Source organism: Pectinophora gossypiella, chromosome Z (genome assembly GCF_024362695.1).
Source record: "Pectinophora gossypiella chromosome Z, ilPecGoss1.1, whole genome shotgun sequence".
In the NCBI taxonomy this organism is placed as follows: Eukaryota; Metazoa; Arthropoda; class Insecta; order Lepidoptera; family Gelechiidae; genus Pectinophora; species Pectinophora gossypiella.
This window is the reverse complement of record NC_065433.1, coordinates 17564279-17588480: the sequence shown is the minus strand read 5'-3', so window position 1 is coordinate 17588480 and position 24202 is coordinate 17564279. Positions and strand designations below refer to the sequence as shown.

The 24202-nt window shown below is 36.5% G+C and overlaps 2 protein-coding genes across 4 annotated transcripts; one reads left to right on the top strand and one right to left on the bottom strand.

Annotated features, from left to right (window-relative positions):
- The first annotated feature begins 247 nt into the window (after positions 1–247).
- LOC126380468 (prostaglandin E2 receptor EP2 subtype) lies at positions 248–23822 on the top strand. Its single transcript, XM_050029899.1, has 7 exons — positions 248–506; positions 2641–3023; positions 3569–3745; positions 7993–8176; positions 8709–8974; positions 12973–13167; positions 21793–23822. Exons 2-7 carry the CDS (start codon positions 2784–2786, stop codon positions 21940–21942), a joined length of 1212 nt encoding a protein of 403 aa, XP_049885856.1. The 5' UTR covers positions 248–506; positions 2641–2783; the 3' UTR covers positions 21943–23822.
- Positions 17773–21384, bottom strand: LOC126380467 (uncharacterized). 3 transcript variants are annotated; one of them, XM_050029898.1, is made up of 3 exons: positions 21194–21384; positions 21034–21100; positions 17773–20962 (listed from the first exon to the last, which is right to left on the bottom strand). In XM_050029898.1, exon 3 carries the CDS (start codon positions 19661–19663, stop codon positions 18425–18427), a length of 1239 nt encoding a protein of 412 aa, XP_049885855.1. In that variant the 5' UTR covers positions 19664–20962; positions 21034–21100; positions 21194–21384; the 3' UTR covers positions 17773–18424. The 3 variants fall into 3 exon arrangements, with proteins under 3 accessions (XP_049885855.1, XP_049885854.1, XP_049885853.1); XM_050029897.1 differs by having other exon boundaries at positions 21034–21384; XM_050029896.1 differs by having other exon boundaries at positions 17773–21100.
- Positions 23823–24202: the final 380 nt, after the last annotated feature.

The window sequence follows — 24202 nt, the reverse complement described above, 5'->3', positions numbered from 1 at the left end:
ATGAAGCTACTTTAAATAGGGTATACATAATATATATTTTTAAAATTAATATAACTGACAATGCATTAAGTTGAATTAATATAAGTAGTCATCGGCGCGACTATACTCCCAAACGGGCTAGTCATAGGTACATCCATAGCAAGATGAACCGAGTGCCAATGCTAGATAATGTGTGAGTATGTGTGTAAGAAAATATTAGGTAACCGAGAGGCGTATGTATAATAATTAAGTGTTGGGAGCTGAGGTGTCAGCCGGCAAGGGTCGGTCGGCAGGCTACTCAGTCCACACGGCAGTCAGTAGCCTGTCAGTTGTCCCTCCAGAATTCGCCCAAGTGCTCGTACGCCCGGTGTGCGGGCATTGCGCGTAGTCTACGGGTAAACTCACGATACACTTCAAAACAATTCTGTATTAAAAAAAGTTACATTTCTTCATGAAGCCTTTTCTATCGTCCGGATATAAAAGTGCAGTTTAAGTTCTCATTTTCAAGAACAGTGGCTGACCTACAGGTGAGAATTATTTATCTACCTAGTAATGCATTTCATTTCATTTTTTATTTTCAAGACTACGTGCAATTCGCTGCAAATTACGTACGTTTTGTACGTGGGACAAAGTTAACTTTTGAAATAAAATAGGTACCTAAATAAGTATTTGTTTTGTTTGTTAGTAGGTGTAGTAGGTAAGTACTTACTTGAAAAAAAAATTTTTTTCAACTATATTGGTATACTATAGTTCAATAAACTGAAATGAACACGCATAAACAGTTTTGTAGGGAGCCATTCGTCACCACAGCAGTTGGTCAATCGGTTTAATCGGCAAATGACATCAATTTAAGAATTTAATTTAATCTATGATCCGAATCTTGTGGCTTCGAAGAGACGGTCGGATATTGTTTGCCCCTCCAAACCTTGCAAGACCTCATTTGCTCGTAGGTTCTTCTTCTTTCTCGGTGCATATATTTATAATAAAATTAACAGACGGTGTAATATTTACAACCTAAATATTTATAAGTGTAAGAAATCTGTAACAAACTGGTTACTTACACTAACATATGATGAGACTGAAGACCTCCTCAGCGTAATTTCTTAGGTGCATCATTTCTATTTTTATTTCTTATATTTTGTTTCGATTTTGATTTGCCTAAATCTCGGAATCTTAAAATGGACTTTTAACTCCCATTTTATGGTCACCCATTTTTACACACACACACACACACAATACTTTCATTTACACACCATGCACACCAAATCACACCATCACATATTTTGACACAAATAGTTGTTCTACTTAATTCCCTATTGATTGATTGATTAGTTTTTTAATTTTTATCCTTATTTCTTTTATTTTTGTAGTCGTTTGTTTCTTTCTAAGTTGTAATTATGGCTACCCATTAAGACTGCTGATCTGGAGGTGGAGGCCTGGAATCCTATAATACAGGGTATCCTAGTCTAGGTTCCAGCCTTTACACATGATCACCCGTTATGTTTAACCCTATTGTCTAAGATGTTTATGTACACTTTGTATCATGATATGTTGTGAAGGAAATAAATATTTTTATTATTATTATTATTATTAAGGAATATTATAGCAGTTACGATAGAATTTCAAATTGACTTAACCCAGTCTCCCTAGTTTCGTATATTTGTTTACACATTGCATTATAATGTAAAAGCTATCAATCAAACGATTGTTTTTATTTTTATTGAGGACCATGATCTTTGTCTTTTTAACGGTTATGCCAAATTATACCGAACAGATAATAGTAGCTTTTATCGATCCAGACTTAAACAAATTCCCATTCACGTGTTTTACATGTTTTAGGCATGATTGAAATGTGTGAAACACTATCTGAACAGCATCAAGTAATATTCAATTACTTGTCTACCTAAGTACTTAGGTATACATTTTTTCCCGCCAAAAGTATATTTATGGCGCCCCTGATAACTTTGCAATCGCCCACGCGGCTCCAGATAACTGTGACGGCAACGATTAGGCGCCATGGAGTCACGTTTGCTCATTAAGTCTGATTTTTGTTTAATTTTGTTGCCTGATTGATATATTTACGATACTTCATAGTAGCTAATGACAATGTGAGCGTCTGAATGATACTAAAATACGTTAGAAGCAAAATACAGCAATACCTAACTCGGTGAGGGTACTTAGTTCATCTTGCGATGGGTACACCTCTGACAACCGTAATTGGGATTAAGTTGTGAGCTTATGTTATGTACACACTAAACGGCACTAATAGAGAAACAATGATTGAGCACCATTTCAACTTTTAATACGCCACACTGCCCGCTCATCCGACAATCGTCCTGTCCAAAATATTAATGCAAAATCAGTGTCGCGAGTTCATATAACCATATCGTATAAGAAATAAGCCCTTAATTTTTCCCAACATTTTTCGATTGTCCGAAAACCTAGGTATTATTTTTTTTTCTTTCCGTAAACCTTCATTCGGAGTAATACGAAACTTACAAAGAAAATAACCAAATCGATGGAGCTGTTATAAGTGTTTGCTACTTTGCTTACGTTAGAACTGCATTTCATAGTTTTGTTATACACCTAGATAGATTAAAACAGGAAGCTTTGGCTTCTGTTTCTTTTACTCGATTTTTAATTTTAGTTAGTTCTTTTCAGAACGAAGTGGACGTGGTACTCAGAAAATCTATCGAGATCTTCACAAACCAACATTGACATCGACCGAAGACATTCCGACACGAAGTTATATTGGCATTGACTGTAAATGAATTTATTATAAGGCAAAGGTAAAATACAAAAAAATGGACGAAATGAATTCAACAATAGTTTCTGAGGACATAAATTCTACGTTCACTGAGAGATCACTAAAATCCGCACATTATGAAAAAATGTTCCCGGTAGTCATAAAAGTGGTGTACAGTATTGGAATAATAGGAAATGCTGTGGCTATAGTCGCCCTAAGGAAAGGGGAGCGCAGGGTCCGAAACAGAAAACATCTACTACTTCTCACCTTTCTAGCTGCAAATGACCTCATTGCTTTGGTAAGTTTATGACAATCAAATAATTTTATTTAAGTTTCGGAACAATAGCTAATAGCTTTTGCGAAAGAAAAATGCTAATGCGAAAACTGTTTACAACCTACAAAAAGGGATTTTCATAAAAGCGAACTTTTTTGTCGTAGTTGTTATGAGTTTCAATCTTTTTAAAAACATTATTGTAAGTTAGTAAGTAAGTACCAAATTTTGTCTGAAGGACGTTTATTACCCGTTTTGAATATCAATTACATTTCATTGGATTTACATATTGTAGGTCAACTTACTAGGAAACGAAAGCTCTCGTTTTAAGATTTTCCTACATAGAATATAATATACCTACTTGTAATTTATTTATTAAGTATTTGATTTGATCCTAAGTAGGAAAGAATTGAATTGTCTAGATTAATGTTAAAATTGCTTTGTAATAATTTATTTCAATGTAAGTATAATCATATTGTTTAAAAGCGTTCGCGTGTTATTTTGTAACTAGTATATGCAAAGCGATGGTCTGCCTGTGATTTATTTACTTAAATAGGCATAATTATCAACAGGTGGGTATGATGTGCGCTATGGTAGTAGCGGAGCAGCACCCGAGGTTAAGAGAGACGCAGGCGTACTGCGTCGTCAGGGTCGTGATGCGGGTTTTCGGCATAGGCAGCGTATGCATCGCTGTCACTATGGCTTTAGAGAGGTATCTCGCGCTGACACGGCCTTTCCTATATCAAAAGGTAAGTTCCGAAAGATGTTAATTATCCGACGATTTTCCTCAATCAGCGCTTATCGCTACCGACCCACTAGGGTCGATTAATTCATTCAAATATTTTTTCCTTTCAGACGACGCCCTGAGCTGAGGTTCGCGCCCAACTGGGCACCCTCAGGCCTGTTGTCTTAAATGTTGTACCGGGTGAGAGCTTTCAGCGCTCCCCATTTATCCGGCCAAGTAGATAATGCCATCTGCGGCAAATCTACTATAGGTCACGTCAAAAAAAATAAAGATGTTAATGAAAATATTTAAATAAAATTTACACATGAAGTCCCCGATATCAACACGACGTGCTTGCTTGTTCTTGGTCTCCATTTATCTTTCCGCTGAACCTTTCCAGACATCGCTCTAAGCTAATTAATGTTCGCACGCACGACATTTTGGCCAAAAATATAAAATTCTGGGCGAGAGCTTTTAATAAATAAAAATGATCTTCAAGGCTAACTACAATAAGTTACGTCAAAAAAGAAATAGTCCAAGATAATATAAATTGAGACAGGGTCAAGCCCTTTTTTGCTTGTTTGTTTATTACGACCTACCTAAACAACCCGCTCTGCTTGACATATCAATCTAAATTATTTGTACAGCTTTAGATATAATCTCGTTACTACTTTACTACTTATCTCTAGATCTTGTTAATTAAAAGCATCATATTGTAGATAATAGGTATAGGCAATAATTTATCAATGAATTCATTCAGCCAGCTATAAATGGGCATAAACAAATAAGCGATGTTAGAAAACGCCCATGATATTTATTGATTGTACACAAACAATAGGAATAATGAACATAGCTTTCTACTCAGCAGGTAATAAAACTCGTTAATGGTCGATCACTCGACGAAAGCAAAGAACTATGACGGACGTTGCTCTACAAATGGACACACATTTATGCCGTACCCACTCATTGCTTTGTTGACCTTTTCTTTATGATCCTCACTTTGTTGACCCTTCCGTGTTATGTTTGACCTTGTGAAGAAAATGTGGCAAAGTCGAAACTGTACCTACGCAAATTGGTTTAGTAATTTTCATTCATGTGTCGGAACGTCTTGTGCACCTTTATCGTCATAAGATGTTGTCACGACATGTATTCGTGAATTATTCAGATAGGTAAGCTTAGGCTGCAACTAAATGCTGCGAAATTTTTCGTATCTATAACCACCGGCGCGTGCTCGCCACTATATAGGTATTTTTCCCTAAAGATCGGAAAGAAGAAAACTTAGAAAAAACTTATTTTCAATCAAAACTTTTTCCAACTGATGGTTTTTCTTTTTTATAATTCATCCTTCAGACGGGATACACTCCACGAGCACTGCACATTGCTGTATATTTTATAGCAATTTATCACTTAGGTGGACAGTATTGACAACTGTCCAAATTTAGGAACACTTAATAGTGCTGCTACTTAAGATATTTTGTGCCTCTAGTTTTTATCCTCATTAGAGTTTTGTACGTTAAAGTAAAGCCAAGCGCGCGGAACAGCCTGACGTCAACAAAATGTCGCGTAGTTTATCCACAACCTAAGGCAATGGCTATTCTATTCTAGAATAGCGATGAGGTCTTGTTATCTGGTGATCGCACTATTTGCACGTCAGTAAAGGCACCAATTGCTCATTGTGTCAGACCACCTACCAGTTTATCACCATCAAGGACGTGAGAGTCGACAAATGCAAATGACGTCAAAGATATATTTATGAAATGTCTTTTAACAGTAGGTATGATGTTCATTAAGGTAGTTTGTCTTCGTTAAGTATAATTTCTTGGTATCAAAAATACGACAAGAAGTACACCATTACTATCGGCGATTTTTATTGCGCTTTCAACTCTCTACAGATTAGGTACTTACTCTAGAATCTGAAGGTCAGATGCGAAAAAAGTCAGTGACCGCCTAGCGCCTTACATCTATTTTCATTTCAAATTCTTTTCGTAGATGCATATCAAGCCATCAAAACAAGATCATAAAACCGAATGCAAAAAGAGGATAGAAATCTTTCAACGTTTTGATTTCCTCTTTATTTTTCCTTGTAAAATCCGTTAGGAAGATAAGTGGATACAAAATTATGCAGTGCATCTAGGAATATGGAAGGATGACTCAAGATAGAGAGACACACAACATAGATTGCGACATGCCTTAACAAGATGCTGGTTCACAGCTTGGGAATAGGTACTCTGAAAAAAATCTATCAATAATATTATCGGACCAAAAAATCAAATTAGTAATCAATGTAAAGTTGTACAACCAAATATGTAAACAGAGGGAACGGCACACGTTTCGGAAGCCCGCTACGAAATAATTTCACGTAGCTAACCGCGATCCGGCGCGGGTGTTTGGTTATTGTTCGCCACGAGTTCGCCTTCCGCTACTCAATTAGATTTGCTGTGCTACTTCCTGTGGACTCCACACTTGTTAAGACATAAATAAACGGTTTGCTCTAACTAAAGAGCAAGGCACACAGAGAAGCGGTACCGGGAGCGCTTTGGTGCGGGAGTTTTATGAAACTGCGCCGCGTATCGCTCCGGATTTCTAAGTAAACGTTTGCAAATTATGCAGTCCTGTTATCCTATTATAAAAAGTCCTGCTCCTGTAACGCTTCCGGTACTGCCTCTGTTTGAATACGGTAAGTACATTTGTATAAATAAAAAATTCTACCCATGGGGCAGGAGTCAATTTTTTACCTTACTACCTCATATCAATTTGGAAGGCGTTTGTTTAACAGATCAGAGCTTAATAAGGCCACATTGAAGCATTTCACTTAAAAAAGCAATATTGCAATATACAATTTTTGACTATCCCGCTTGATGTTGAGACGACGGGTTGTTGGGGTAGCGATGCTAAAAAAATTATAGCAGAAATCGGACGTCGTTTGAGAGAGAGTGGAGATGACCCCTGTGCCGGATTGTTCTTGGCGCAAAGGTTGTCCATGCTGTACAGCGAGGAAATGCGGCTAGTGTAATGGGCACCTTCGCGCCCGGATTAGTCAGGGGCGGGCTTTTTGACGAGTGCAGTAAATAGCATTATTTTTGTTAATAAAATTATTTATGTAATTTCGTGCTTATCAATAATAAATGTATTTTCGTCATTGTATATTTTTGACTTAATTTTATATGCGCAAATGTCAAATTGCAAATATTGCTTAGCTTTGAAGTGGCCTTTTTTGAATACCACTTGACATTAATCATCGGTTGTTTTAGGGAAAATTGTGATGTGAGAGCTATAATAAAGTTTATTGCGCAGTTATGGTAATTCCGTGACACTATTTTAGAAGTAGAACATAGGCTATGTTCCAGGACGTAGACAGACACGTATCTACAACATGGGATTTGCTATTAGAATTGTAAAAAATAGGAGTGCGTCGTTGTGCTAAATGTTTTCATATTTTTCTAACGTGCCTTATTGCAGGTACAATCTAAGAGCGAAAGTGCAGTCACTGAGCCATTTTATTACCCTCATATGGCAACAATTACTTGGCCGTACATAACGTTTTCGTTTTTTATATGATTTAATTTGTAATTCAATCTATTATGTTTTCGTATACCAAAAGGTGCGATATAGTGCAACATAAATTATATTGTAACAACCCGTTGACGAATAAATGAATTTGAATTTGAACAATCAGCAATTGTCGCATACAAAATTGGTGGTGGGATGGACTATTTCTATTTATAAATCTATCCTACAATTCTTTGATTTTCCACTACTGACTATATGGTATTTTTCCTAGTAGTGAGTGACCTTTTGTGGAATTCGCTACCATAGATCGTATTTGTAGTAGGTACCCAGTGAAATATTTATTTTGGCGCTTCTATAGTAAAGACACAATTTAATACCTCTTTTCAAACGTGTTAAAACTCCGAATGCGAGTTGCTTTTAATAAACCGCAGAAAACTTTGGAACAATAACACTTTATAAGAAGGAAGCAAATGTTTGGTAGCTTCATAACCCAAGTTAGGGCATTCATTTACAGCTGGCGAGAGTTGAACGAGTCTCCTTTTATTATGTGCCACTCTTAAACTTATTAAAACGGATTATTAAGTAGGTACTTAACTGACTCATTGCGGATTATAGGTTTCTCTATTTTTAAACGTATATTAGGCCCTCCAAAAATACCCACTAATCTTATTTAATCTTAAGTTATAATTATTTTTAAGTTAGTATAAAAACACATAGCTTCTATTTATTGGAATTTTCAATCGATTTTCATGTTTGTTTCAGCGAGTGACCTACTATGTGATCCGCACAGCGCTCCTCGTGTCTTGGTGCTGGGCAGCATTGCTCACGTGTGCACCAATTTTCGGTCTTGGCATCTATTACGATGAGAAGAAACTCGTCTGCACCAGATATCGGAATGCCATTTCCAAAGTTGATTTCGCTTATGCCGTTTTCTACGTGTTATTCGGTGAGATTAAAAAAAAACATTGTTTCTGATTTTTAATCTGACAAATAAAACAAATTTATATCACAGTACGGACTCCCTTACAGAGATTAAGCTCGCTCGAAGTTCGTATCAGAGCGGGAAAATCGATTCTAAACGTAGTATTATTGATTATTCTATGCTTAAATCTCAAAAACATTTCTATTTAGTTAGTCAAGTACTGTTGACCTGAAATATTTTTTTAGGAATCCAAGTTGATGTCATCAACAGTTTGATTCTGAGCTATACCGCAGCGGGAGATATCAGTTTTTGATATAAGTAATTAAGTTTACATTTCATTTCATGAGTTTGCACTGCAGCTTCAATCAACAAGTATTGTAACTATTGTCGATCGAAGTTTAGTTCGGTTGATCGATATTAACTTACTTACGTCACAGGTACACAATAGTTTATTAATATAATCTACTCCCAACGGTGCATTGGTGCATAGTGATTAAAATATTAAAATGATGACGATAAAAAGAACATGTTTGTAATCTTATTTTTTTTTCACCAGGAACATTCCTGTGCATAATTTTGGTATACTGCAACTTGGCAGTAATCCAAGCTTTGTACGCTATAACGGCGCCTCGCAATGGTGGTCAGCCGGTGGTCCGGCGCGTGTCCAAGAGCAGTTGCCGGCAGCGCCAGCGCAGCCTTAACGCCGGCAGTGGGAACAACCTCAGTGCGCACCACAACGCTGCCACGGCCGAAGAAGTCGCCTTCAGCAGACTCATGGCCACGCTTTCGGTGCTCTTCATGATATGCTGGTTACCACAAATGGTGAGTACCACATTATGCGATAACCAAGAACAATCACCGTATGGAGTATATATTCACTGACCCGTAAAAGCCAAATAGTTATCGACTATTGCAACTCACAACGTACTTATTCTACAAAAATACGTCTAGGTAATAGACATATTGTATTCAGTAAATATTATCAGCTATACAGATCAATTGCGTAGTTATTGCAGAAAATATTCTTTATCTACGTAGTTTAGATAACATATTGTACTTACCAATGTAATTATTTGTTGACCAAATTGATCGATTACTTTTATGTATTTCGGCGGTGATGGGATATTACCATGCGGACATGCGGTTCATCTTATCCGTCTTAGAACTGCGGGTCATCACATTCGTGACTTTTGTCTCCCATCGTTTTAGGGAATAAAGGCGTGTCTATAATACTGTATTTGTTGGTATGTTATGAATAAATGTATTTGCTGTGAGTTCAGGAAGCGAATGTGTCCCTTGCGTTCCGAGATCGCAGGTTCAAATCTCGCACTGGGCCCTTAATATTCTTCTATTATTATGATATTCCGTGCTTCGGAGGGCACGTTAAGCCGTTGATCCCGGCTTTTAGCCGTAATAATATCTCCACCAACCAGCAGTGGAGCAGCGTGGTGGAGTATGCTCCATACTTCTACCGGTTGATTGAGAGAAGGCCTGTGCCCAGCTGTTTATGTTATGTTACTATGATATTACTCTTTCTGCTAGGCACTCCATTCACGTGTACTTATGATGGATCAATCGCCTTCCTATACAGGGTGGTAGTGACACCGTAATGAATACTGAGGGGGATGATTCTAACCATGATTCTGAGTTAATATTAAAGTGAAATTTTCCGTCGTAAAATTCATGTCTTTTTTAATTATTTTCACTTCTATATTTTTGTGATGAAAAATTCCACTTGATATTACTTCAAAATAATGCCGAAAATAATTTAAAAAACACGATTTTTTATCAATTTTCTGACATAAAATTCCACTCGATATCAACTCAGAACCATGGTTTGAATCATCCCCCTCAGTATTCGTTACAATGTCGTACGATAAGGTGCAAAAGTCCATCACTTTGCAAGAAACAAATTAATTAAGTATATAGAAATAAATTATCTGCTTGCACTTAAGACCCCTTGGTTACATGTCGTTTCTGTAATAGACCTTTTTTTTTGACGTGACTTATTGTAGATTTGCCGCAGGTGGCATTAACTACTTGGCCGGATCTGTAATAGACCAAAAACACCTATAAAAACATACATTTTATAATTATGACAACTAATGGTTCATAATTTCACCACTGTTTACAAATAATTCGCTCTGCACTTTTGCTCTTTGATTGTAGCCATACAAGTACTTATAGAAGTTAGTGACACCGTAACGAATACTGAGGTGGATGATTCAAACCATGATTCTGAGTTGATAAGACGTTGAATTTCATGTCGGAAAATTCATAAATAAAATGTGTTTTATTTTTTGAATATTTTTAGTTCCATACTTTTGCGACAGAAAATTGTACTTGACATCAACTTATGAGCCATGGTCTGAATCATCCCTCAAAGTTTTCGTTACAATGTCACTAACACCCTGTATAAAGGGTAAAGAGTAGGTCCATATTTATTATGCAAGCGACATAATATGGCATTCAAATGTTATGGTGGAGTTCTTCGTACTTTACGACCTTGGTTGTAGTCAATTGAATATTACAATATGTATTGCCGATTTGAAACAATGTTTTTTGATGATAAGTTGATAGTTTTTCCCGCAGATATGTGAGATATCGTTACTGAAAAGGCGAAATTACGTAAGCGCCAAAATGCCATTTCAAGAAAAAGCTGTTTAAAGTATTTTTTTAGTTTTTTATCATAACTTTTTACCCATTTACCCAATTTAGATGACGTCAACGTAAGTTTACATTGTTTTTTCAATTTTAGGATATTTTGGCGCTTATGTAATTTTGCCTTTTCAGTAACGATATCTCACATATCTGCGCGAAAAAATATCAACTTATCATCAAAAAACATTGTTTCAAATCGGCAATACATATTGTAATATTCATTTGACTACAACCAAGTACGAAGAACTCCACCATAACATTTGAATGCCATATTATGTCGCTTGCATAATAAATATGGACCTACTCTTTACCCTTTATACAGGGTGTTAGTGACATTGTAACGAAAACTTTGAGGGATGATTCAGACCTTTACTTATCCTTGGCTTTCCTAAAGAAGATATTTTTACCTAATTTTGCTAAATGCTGTCTGTTGTGGAACAGGCTTATTCTACCAGGTTACACTATTTGAATTATTTATAATGTTTAATTTATTAATTAGTGTTTGGGGTTCGGGAAAAACAAACTTTGCCAAAAAAAAATATAAATGGCGCTAAACAGATTTGCCTTCGTTTAACCTTCTAATTTCATGGGTAACAGACATATGCATCTCTTATCTTTGTTTTTGACTATAAATGATAACCCTTGTTATTACACCCAGGCACGAGACACCTTCCACCCATTATTATTCTGATCAAGATAAAGAGAAGCAATATAGGTAGCAATTTTTATATATATATATATCTTTGCCATTACATTATATATTTGATGTATTATGTACTTCGAGTAACGAGAAAATAGGTAATTATCAAATTAAATCTGAACAGCGTCATCTATATTCTTTTTGGAGAACGTATCCTGAAAAGTCCCTCATTGTAAAGATACAATTAAAAAAAAGAGAAAGAAGATACAATTTAAAACGTCTCGGTGAGGTGTGGTTTGGCGGGAAAAGTTTTGTTTTTAGTACAATAGCATAGCACGGTAATTACTCAGCCATATCAATATTCAACTCACAGTTTTATAGTGCGAATTGTAAGCAAACATTGACTGCTATAAATATCGTCCCATCGTGGCAATGTATATCGAGTATTGCCCACTTTATCCGTCCAGAGACCACTAATCTATATGCAGGAGGGCGACTGCGTGCCCGGCCAAAATATTTCATTGTTTCATTAAAATGGTATTGGCATAATGCAAGCTTGTTTGCCTACCATGACCAATCAGTACCCTATTCATACTTAAACAAACTCCTTTTAAAACGCGAATGTTGGTATGTCATATCTCAATCGTATAAGTATGTCCTAATTAGTACTTACGTACTTATTACTTGTCAGCTATTATGATTAATTACTGAGAATAGGGGAGTATTGATGAGGTTGTTTTTGATATGTTTGTATTGGTCAATCATTAAACTGAATTTATAGCTGATTTATGTCTTAATACCTATTAGATAAAAAAATAGGCTACTTAACAACCTAGTTAATCAAATGAGATACTTTTTACGAAACGTCAAAACGAAAAGGAATAATACTACATATAGAACGCCAACTCTCCGATCCCCACCAGCGGCTGAGTTAGGTTTACCTCACCCCTCCTCGAACATAGTTCAGACTTGATTGTAGTGTTATTCCTTATTCTATGCTTCAATTGTACGGAGTCAGACGTCACACACACAGTTCCGCGTGCACGATAATGTCAATGTGTAGTGTCTGTGTAAAACGAGGTTGTTTGTATGAAGTGTCCAGGGTGTGACGAAAGTTTTCTTTGGAGTTCGTATGGAAATACTGTCCTATGACGTCATCAGCAAAAGCGGTCAAACGTCGTACTTACTGTTTCTTAATTCATAAATAAAATTCGAAATAAGTCGACAAGTAAAATGAGATTGATTTTTGATCATCTTAGACTGGCTTCTATTTTTAGATTAGCATTTCATAATCGTGATCCAAATATTTACATTGTATTTTCGAATAATTCATCAGGTTAAATCTCGGCTGCGCCATCTATATTATTTTTCTTTCATTCATATCAATGATAAAAATGTTTGGGATCGACATTCAATGCAGTGTATTGTCGTTTTTCGTAATCAGTCAGGCTAACTTAAGGTTTTATAATGAGACAAATACAATGATAAATAAGCGAAGACCTTGTTTCTTAATTTCTAGGTAACATCAACATTATACCTGGCGCTGGGCCCATCGTGGTGGGAAGGCAAGTTCCTGACTACCTTGGCCAAATTGTCAGATCTCCTGATGCTGCTTAACTACGTCCTGAATCCGATCATCTACGTTCTCATGCGCCAACGTAGAACATTGTCCCTCACTGGACTCTGCCACTCCATAGCATACTGCTTCAAGCGGGTAAGCGTACTGATTATAAAAGTATTCCTAGATGAAGATAAAGAGTCATTCATTAATACGCTTTTCTGTTTACGCTCCTGTAGAAGTAAGTTCGGTAGGTATTTATTATTAGTATGAAAATAGAATACCTATAATCATACCGTCACGACTTCTGTCCATTCAATTCCTTTAAACGATTATACTCTTGGCACTTATTCATTTAAATCGAAGTATTGTGTTGTAAGCCAGTGAATGTTGGGGTGAGTTGCCCCTATAGATGTTGTCTTATAATGAGATATTAGTTTCCCAGGGCGTGGAATGGAGGCACCTAACTCAGAGAATAGGGGGAGAATAAGATTAAAATGTTGGGCGCCGTATAGAAGATCCCCTCCTATTGCAAACAAAGCCAAGGTATTGGAAATAATAAAGATTTCACTTTTAACAATGGTATAATTGGTTCAACAATTTCACAATAAAAACAAAATGAAGTCAGTCAGTTACAATCCATCCTAATGTAAATTAAGAAACAAATCTTTTACTATAACATGTTATCCTAACTTAGCATTATTCCTAAACCACTAGGTTTTATACCTATGAGGATAAGTAAAGTGTCAGGACGGCAGGTCCTGACAAAAGGCATGGAGTATGTATTGAGGATAAATACTCCATGTATTAGTTGAATAACACATTGAGAGAATGGCACTATCCATAATAAGTTAAATTAATCATGAAGAAGAGATATCTAGATGGTATCCAGAGATTTTAACACCAAACTGGAATTATGTACATTAATGACCGCAGCAGGAACTGACCCTGACGGCAAAAGTAGATAATGAACACAAATGGTAGTCATGGCTGGGGAGCTAGACCCTGAAGGAAGACCTTGAAGTTGATTTTTGAAGTTAGTCTTTACAGTTGATCATTCTAGTAGAACTTTAACACTGGACTCTGCCGGTGGACTTTGACCCCTGTAACAAAATGACATGTTACAGCTCTGTCAACCCCGTTACGACGCGGAATTAAAGGTAAAAACACTCACCACATCACGTGGGACGATATTATAACAGCATTCCCCCTAGTCGATGGACTAAACCATTGTTTTTATACTGAAAGAAAGAACGTGAGGTTAGGTCATTGTCATGAACATATGAAGCTCATAATTGCCATCGTTCCACGATAATAACCATCAAAACACTCACCAGAAGACTTCACCATCCTTTCATCATTATATATGTGGCTTATACACCACTTTAAAGAAATAATCGCGACGGGACTAAATTGCCATCGTCATCGCGTAAACGAAATGTCAAACGAACATAACTTTTTCCCGGCGCGTAGGCACACACCTGTATGCCATACAGCCAAGTGGGAAGTGTAAAAAAAAAACGTGTTACAGTTCCGTTTTAGTTGAGGAAGAAAAATTTTATTTAAAAATTTTAAATTTTTAAATAAAATTTTTCGCTACACTCTAGTAACGAAAGAGAAATAACAAGCGACTCCTGATGAGTTAACTTGTTATGAACGTACATTTACCTTACAAAGGTAAAAGAATGGAAAGAAATAAACATGATCACCATGTATCAAACTTGAAAACACATCTCCTATAATCCAAGGGGAAAAGGATTAGTACATTCCGCACTAGCCTTGTGCTTACCAGAGTTAAAATTTGGGGATTCTCCCAAGAAAACACATTGCACATAGGCAACATATGTTTGAAACAAATCAAAGAAACACCCTGGTGGTGTCAGACGACAACTCAAAGAATTAAATCTAACACTGCTTAACCTTAAATGAACATACAAATATCTTGAACATAGTCAAGTTAAAGGAAGACCTACCTAACTTTTAAATTTAAAATAACAGATTAAACCTTATGCCTACGTTTTACTTAGTCATGGCCATGACACTAAACTTATTCCAAGTAAAAACTATTTAAGTACTTAAAAAAAACTTAATCTATTTTCTTTTTATTTATTAAGAGTGAATATCCTTGGCGTCATTTGGGTGGTAATCAAACACACACCAAATGCATAAACAAGGCCTACGGATATTACTCGAACGAGGGAAATCTCATCAAATGGATCACCTTCCTATAGGGATGACCACTTAACAGGTAATGTCCTTGAACACAACCTTGAAAGTGAGAGAAGACCTAAACTTCCTCACTAGGACCTCGAACAACAAGATCTTTAATGTGGAAGGAACCCAAAGGTTTACCTTCTAAGGTTTTCAATGAATAAACTACGTTACCTAGCTTTTTATGCACTACACATTTTTCAAACTTAGGGGCTAGTTTAGCAGAAAAGTGCTTGGGAGCGCTGGACAAAGGAAAACATCTTTTATAAATAATTTGACCTTCCCGCAATTCCAAAGGACGCTTCCTAAGATTATAATATTTTACATTGTGTTGATATGCCTTTTTAAGGTGACATTCAACTTTCTTGAAGACTTCAGCCATACGAGGCAACCGAGAAGCAAAAGTTTGGGTATCTACTACTATGGTAGACCCATCACAAGGTGAAGAATCTTTTGTATAAGTAGCACCATCGATGACCATTTCTCTACCATGATTTAGATAAAAGGCAGTATATTTTGTACTTTCGTGGACCGAAGTATTGAGCGCACACTGGATTTCCTGAATGTTCTGATCCCATTTACGATGATCAGAACGCACGAGGGAAGCAATGGCACGAACTATATCACGATTCACGCGTTCAGTTTGATTACACTGGGGATGGTATCGAGGATTATAGAATATATGAGGTACTCCGAATGAAGTTAAAGAATCTCTAAATTCTTTAGAAGTGAATTGAGGACCGTTGTCGGTATACAGGATACGACATACGCCATGGACTAGAAAAACATGTTTTTCAAGACATTTCACAATGGCCTTAGAAGTTGCACTACGCAAAGGGAATAAAAGAACATACTTACTGAAATAATCAGAGACCACGAATAAGTATTGATTGCGAGAATAAGATGAAGGGAAAGGACCTAATATATCGCATGATATAGCCTCCCAAGGTTTAGTAACTTGACGGGGGTTACCCATCAGACCAGGCCTAGCAGTATTGACCGGCTTGTATGAACGACATACCTCACAATTGTCAACATATGATTTTACATCTTTAAATAAAGAAGGCCAGAAATATATGGAAGAAATTTTCTTGTGGGTCTTAGCCACACCGAAATGACCGGAAGAAGGCTCATCATGATATTTTCGAAGAACTTCTACATATTTTTCCCGGGGAACTACGATTTTCCAATCGTGTTGGGAAATAAGATGATATTTATTTTTAGATAAACGACAGAGTTTACCATTTACTACCGAGAAATTAGGATAACGACGAGGATCTTTAGTACAACCGTTAAAGACTTTAATATACCAAGGATCAGAAATAGTGTAGGGATCAATTTCAATTGAGCCAATCTTGATTCTAGACAAAGCATCAGGTATCACATGTTCTTTACCTTTCCTGTGAATTATATCAAAATCGAACTGACTCAAACGACATGCCCATCTATTTAGACGACCACTCGGATTTCTAAGATTCTGAAACCATTGCAACGAGGCATGATCGGTTATAATATAACATTTGCTACCCTCAACATAAGGACGGTATAACTCCAGAGAATAAATCACAGCTAGCAGTTCTCTTTCTGTCGCTGAGTAATTGATTTCTTGGGCGTTTAATGTTCTGCTACAATAAGCGATAGGGTGATCAATACCATCGACCCTTTGAGTTAAAACAGCACCAATAGCAAACGAGGAAGCATCCGTATGGATGTAAAATGGCTGAGAGAAATCAGGACATTGTAGAATAGGTGACGAGATAAGAGCAGATTTAAGTTGGGTGAAAGCTTCTTCAGCTTCCGGAGACCATGTGAAAGGTACCTTCTTACTAGTAAGTCGAGACAAAGGTCTAGCAACATGAGAGAAATTTTGGATAAAACGACGGTACCAACCCGCCATTCCCAAGAAACGTTTAACTGACTTCGCGTCAGTTGGCGTTGGAAAATTTGCAATAACATCTACTTTAGAAGGATCGGTCCTAAGACCATATCGATCAACTACGAAACCGAGATATTTAAGTTCAGATCGACAGAAAAATGACTTTTTCACGTTAATAGTGAGATTAGCGAATCTTAGTTTTTCATAAACCGCTTTTAGAATTTTCACGTGTTCTTCAAAAGAACTGGTACAGATAATGACGTCGTCAATGAAACAAAACACTTTGTTATCAAATTGAGAGGAGAAAAGATTATCCATTAGCCTTTGCATAGTAGCGGAGGCTCCTACAAGACCAAAACACATGACCTTGTAATGAAATAGCCCACGGCCAGGAACCGTGAAAGCTGTTTTCTCTTTCGAAGAAGTAGAGAGAGGAATCTGATGATACGCAGCACTCAAGTCAAGAGAAGTTAAGTATTTAGCATCGCGAAGATTGTCCATGATATAATTAATATATGGCAGTGGATAGGCATCAGGTTTTGACACTGAATTTAACCTTCTACTATCTAAACACAGACGAATATCACCATTGGCTTTAGGTACCATGGTTACTGGAGAATTCCAAGGAGAGAAAGATGGTTCAACAATATCATGTTGGAGCATTCGGTTTTAACTCACCGTCTAGAAGTTTAAGTTTTTCAGGACTAATACGATAATATTTTTGTTTTATGGGTTTCGCATCGCCTGTTTCTATAACATGTTCTATTAAATGAGTACGACCAAGGCCGACTAACTCTGAATCAATATTTGAGAAAAGTTGTTTAACGTTAACAATTTCTTGTTTTTGAAAATCAGAAAGAGAATCTAAATTGCGCAAGCCATTTTCTTTGACACTTGCTACATTGTATAAATCGACAGGCTCTATTGCAGGTAGACACGCCAGAACTTCTGGGGCTAAGTTAAATGATTTCCAGAAATTAATTCCGAAATGTAATGGAAGTTTGATTTCGGGTTGAATGTAAAATTGAATGAGCTTAACCTCATTGTTATATTCAATAGGAATATCCATGTAAAATTGGCACATGTATTCGTGACCACTAGCCACTTTCAAAAATACAGGGGACTTTAAATTACGCAATGGGATACCAAGATTTTTAAAGAATTTATGAGCATTGTTTCCTAAAATAGAACAAGCGGCTCCACAGTCGAGTAAACCAGAAATTTTAATGCCATAGACTTTAACAGTTAAATAAGGGCGAAAGTCTTTAGAATCAGGATTAAATATCGCCTCCCTGCAGGATTCAGATCCCAGAGAGACTAAGCAATCTAGTTTTTTGGATTAGAATGAGGATTACAATTTGGGCAAAGAGGAGTCTTTACCCCCTTCTTACCACATTTAAAACAAACTACTTCCTTAGATGCATTACACCGATTTGTGGAATGATTCGTTCCACCACAGCGAAAGCAAGTCGAAGAACGATTAACAGAAGCGACAGGAATGTTTTTAGAAAAATCCCTAGAGGATTTAGGTTTGCATTTAAAGTTGAAATCCGGAGCTACGGAATTTTTAGAGAAATTAGGTTCTATAAAGTTGTCAATCCTATGTTTTGACAATTCCAAACGTTTACCTATCTGTTGTAATTGTTGGATGGTAGTGACATCAATCATCCGAATTTCCCTACTATATTCAGGACGAATATTCCGCAAGATGATGTCGAGTTTATCGCTCTCAGAAAGCTCTTTACTCAAACGAGACATCATACCTAGTATGATGGACAAATATATGACAATGGATTCATCTTTCGCTTGTGTTCGCGAACGAATCTCTTCAAGAAGACGAAAGTCGTAGTCAGGTAAATCAAAATCTGATTTCAAAGCAGAAACCAGTTCACTATAGTTAGAAAAACGACATTTATTGGCGCGGTACCAGCATAAAGCGGGACCATCCACCAAGTCAGTAAAACCAGTGTAAATATCATCAACAAGAATGTTCCGTGCCGAACACAGCTCCTCCAAACGAGCCAGGAAAACGCGAACACAGGAATCACCCTTAAATTTCAAATTCAACGAGTTGAGGTTATATTTCTTTTCATGAGAAATAATAGTTTTATATTTGTTAATACACGACGGACGGTTTAATTCATGCTCGGAATCTGAAGATGAATCGGAAGTGATATCATTATTGGCCAATGATAACAATAAAGAAGTTTTCAATTTTTCAAGGTCATCGGCCGGACGTTCTATGCGAGACAACCGCAAAAGCAAATACTGAGCACGGCCTAGAATACGCTGATGGGCCGAAGGAGATTTGTCAGGACTCGATAAACAAGAGATGATTTCATTTATTTTTAATGTTAAAGTTTTATGTTCATCATCAAGATCACACTCAAAACCCTCAGATGGTATAACTATACTGCCGCGACGGGCTTGTTTACAAGTTTGTCTAAATAATTTTCGTAATTGCTCAACAGTATTATCCCGGTCAACCTTTACATTCCGAATAGAAAGTTCATGAATAAGTTCATCTTTCAACAAGAAGTTAATATTAGCATTGAATTCCGCCATTCTGAGTAAACAAAGTAAGAACAGTATACCAGATAAGTGAAAAAGAAATATGGTTATGACACTAAGGTATGTGAATACAGTTATAGTACTCTAAGTACTAACAAAATGTAATGAAGAAAAAAAAATTATAAGTAACACCCCTATAGGGTACTTATCTACATGCTACTATGGTCCTATGTATCAAATTTATGAATACTATGTTCCTATGTAACCACTAACAAATAAAATAAGTTAGAAACCCACAGATTATTACTGTGTCTACATGAGAACTTCTATGTGCTCTGAGTCACTATGTTTATAATCATATAAATTACTAGAAAAAGGAATTGTGTCACTATAGTCCTATGTGATATTAAAAGTATATGACTATGGCCCTATGTAAACTAACTCAGCTCAAAATAAGAAAAAGAAATCTGAGAGATACTATGGTCCTGTCAATAAAATTATCACTATGTCCCTATGCAACAACAACTGGAGATATGCTAAATTTCAAGTTTACATACCTACTTATAAATAGAAAAGTAAAGTCATAAATGTGTAACTATTAAAAGAAAACACACCCTATTTGCTATAAAGTTACACCATGTGCTTATAACTAGGTTATGTTACAAAGAACAAAGAAAGTGAAATACCTACTAATTTCCAACCTTGCTTTTCTGAGCCAAACGTTGGGCGCTTACTGTAATACATTACAATGTGGACGCCTTATAGATGATCCCCTCCTATTGCAAACAAAGCCAAGGTATTGGAAATAATAAAGATTTCACTTTTAACAATGGTATAATTGGTTCAACAATTTCACAATAAAAACAAAATGAAGTCAGTCAGTTACAATCCATCCTAATGTAAATTAAGAAACAAATCTTTTACTATAACATGTTATCCTAACTTAGCATTATTCCTAAACCACTAGGTTTTATACCTATGAGGATAAGTAAAGTGTCAGGACGGCAGGTCCTGACAAAAGGCATGGAGTATGTATTGAGGATAAATACTCCATGTATTAGTTGAATAACACATTGAGAGAATGGCACTATCCATAATAAGTTAAATTAATCATGAAGAAGAGATATCTAGATGGTATCCAGAGATTTTAACACCAAACTGGAATTATGTACATTAATGACCGCAGCAGGAACTGACCCTGACGGCAAAAGTAGATAATGAACACAAATGGTAGTCATGGCTGGGGAGCTAGACCCTGAAGGAAGACCTTGAAGTTGATTTTTGAAGTTAGTCTTTACAGTTGATCATTCTAGTAGAACTTTAACACTGGACTCTGCCGGTGGACTTTGACCCCTGTAACAAAATGACATGTTACAGCTCTGTCAACCCCGTTACGACGCGGAATTAAAGGTAAAAACACTCACCACATCACGTGGGACGATATTATAACAGCATTCCCCCTAGTCGATGGACTAAACCATTGTTTTTATACTGAAAGAAAGAACGTGAGGTTAGGTCATTGTCATGAACATATGAAGCTCATAATTGCCATCGTTCCACGATAATAACCATCAAAACACTCACCAGAAGACTTCACCATCCTTTCATCATTATATATGTGGCTTATACACCACTTTAAAGAAATAATCGCGACGGGACTAAATTGCCATCGTCATCGCGTAAACGAAATGTCAAACGAACATAACTTTTTCCCGGCGCGTAGGCACACACCTGTATGCCATACAGCCAAGTGGGAAGTGTAAAAAAAAAACGTGTTACAGTGTTTTATTGACACGTGTCAGACCTCGTTTCACCTATTCACTCATGCTTTACATTTTAGCTGCTTCCAAAACTCAATTGAAATTCAATGGGACCTCAAAGACTAACAAGTAACTACCTATAGTGTAAATTCTTAGTTATTATGAGGTCATGACTTTATTTTTATACGTCATGATAATGTAAAAGTTTCGATCTACTTATTCCTTTCATATTGTACTTAAGTAATATTTATTTTACGGCAATTAGTAGTTGCGATTAACAGTCTCTGTAATAACTATTTAATAATAAAAAGTGTATTATTTCTGGAAGCAAGCGACATCAAAATCCAAGAATATCATTGCTTACGTCTTTTTTGATTTTACGCCAGATAGTTTTCCCCAGTATTGACTTTTGTCAATTCACAGAATCACAAAACATCGACTGAATCGATGAAGACATCGTGCTGCCCGGAGACTGTGGTGGTGAGCGACAGTTCGGGGGCTGAACTACGACCGCTGAGGGCTTTGCCACCCGCGCCTTTACCGTGTGGTCCTATTATCAAGATAAGCGATTGATTCTCACCGTCCCGATTACGAGAATCTAAAGGAAAAGTATTGTCAACATAACTTCGTTATAAGAGAAAGGAAAAGTAGTAGGTTTCAGAAAATCTACTTTTACGCGACACGATATTATATACCTACACTATAAATATACGTTAACCCACCGTGGCTTAGCACTGGGGTGAAAGAGGCAAGCAACAAATCGCAAGAAAACAACTAGCAGAAAAGTAAAGTGACAATGCACTGCCCAAAGCCACAGTAAACGTAATCCTGGATAGTAGGTACTTACCTTACGTCCTATCTACATTACTGTGGGAGTGTATGAGGAAGGGTTTAGAATCATTTGAAATTCGTCCATTGTGGATGTACTTCTTTTGTTATGCTATGAAGTAATGAGTTTCCAGGCTACGTTCACCAAAAGCAATATAGATGGCGTTATACAGATTTAACGACAAAATTACCTATTTTCCCCTCTATTCCCAGTAGTCTTACCAGTTATAAAAATAATTATTACTTGATATTTGGATCAGATATGGTATAGAATTATGTTGCTACCTATATTGCTTCTCTTTATTTTGATCAGAATAATAATGGGTAGAATATGTAATGGGCCTGGGTGTATAAACAAGGGTCATCATTTTATACCCAAAAACAAAGATAACAGATGCATATGTCTCTTATCCATGATATTAAAAGGTCAAACAAAGGCAACTCTGAACATAGCTTGAGACGCCGGTAAAATAATAATGAAAGAGTAAGTTGTGCAATTATACATTGTTTATGGCTTTATTTTTAAAGTTTTTAAGATTTATTTTGAAACGACAATTGTGATTATGTAAAGTGCGTAGAATATAATTTAAGTAACAATTATAGAAACACAGTGAATTATTATTGATACCTTATATTAGAGAAATTACTTAGGTTTTAGGAAATACTTACTACGTATAAATTGCAATTATTAATGTTAATAAGAACTCTAGTCGCTAATAATTAATAACCATATGAAGTGAAATTTAGCAAGTACTTAGGTACCTACCTACATTGTAATTTGGAACGCATATCTAATTATAGCTTTTTAATTTATATTAACGAGATTGATAAATCGTCGACGGAAAATCAATTAGTTTGGGAAACTCATTTATTTTTCATGTCCTCGCCATACAAAGGACAGCATCACAAAGTGATTTTCCACAGTGTCTCTTATCGGGAATCGAACCCGGTCCTCCAGATTGTGCGCCTAATGCCCTTATCACTAGATCACAGCGGCTGGTGTGCGATCTTGACATAATTTTACCGAAATAAGTAAAGTCACTCACTTCACTTCACTTTATCACTTTGTGAGACTGTTCTTTGTTTGGTAAGGACTTTTCAGGCTTGAATCAACTGATTGTCCGAAAAAGTAAGATGATTCCGTGCTTCGGAGTATAGTTGCTGTGGGTCCCGGCTATTAGCCGTAAAGACACCTCCACCAACCCGCACTGGAGCAACGTGGTAGAGTATGCTCCATACCCCTCTCCAGTTGATTGAGGGGAGGCCTGTGCCCAGCAGTGGGACGTTTATAGGCTGTTTATGTATGTAAGTAAAGTACAATTTGCTACGTTACGTAGGAACTTTAACCAGGTACCTAAGGGTAGGTATATACTGTAACTCATCAAGGCACATTATTCAGGCTGATAGGCGCGTTCTTTTATAAGTAGATAGATAAGTTAGTTTTTGGAAAAACGTCAGTGGAATGTCTTTAGAGGGGAGACTACGGCGCCGTGTGCCGTGCCCCTGGCACGGTGCTGGGTAAATGTATAATATCGGCTAATCGCTCTCTTTTTGCTGTTACCCCTTATTTATTAAGAATATTATTAGGTATAAATAATAAAATAAATAATTTAATTGATAAGAAATCCTTTTCATTACCATGCCGTTCCTATTACAAATAGTGCAATTTTCAAATGATCGAAAATAAAAACTACTTACCTACCTATTTAATTAAAAAAAAAATAACCGACTTGAAACTTTATTTCTTCACTAACCAGGTACCTACGACATCAAAAACACTTGAATAAAACAAGCCTTATAATTATTTTAATGTATATCCGACATGCCCTTGGCTATTCTGAAGTTTTATTTTATTTACGCTCAATCCATCAAATGAATGATACTACAATGATCTCTAACGGCGAAATGCCTAGTATACACTGATAGAGCATCCTTCGTACAAAAGACATCAACGAGTTTATTGTTATTGTCCATAATAGCGGAGGCCCGTGTTGCTCTATGTAAT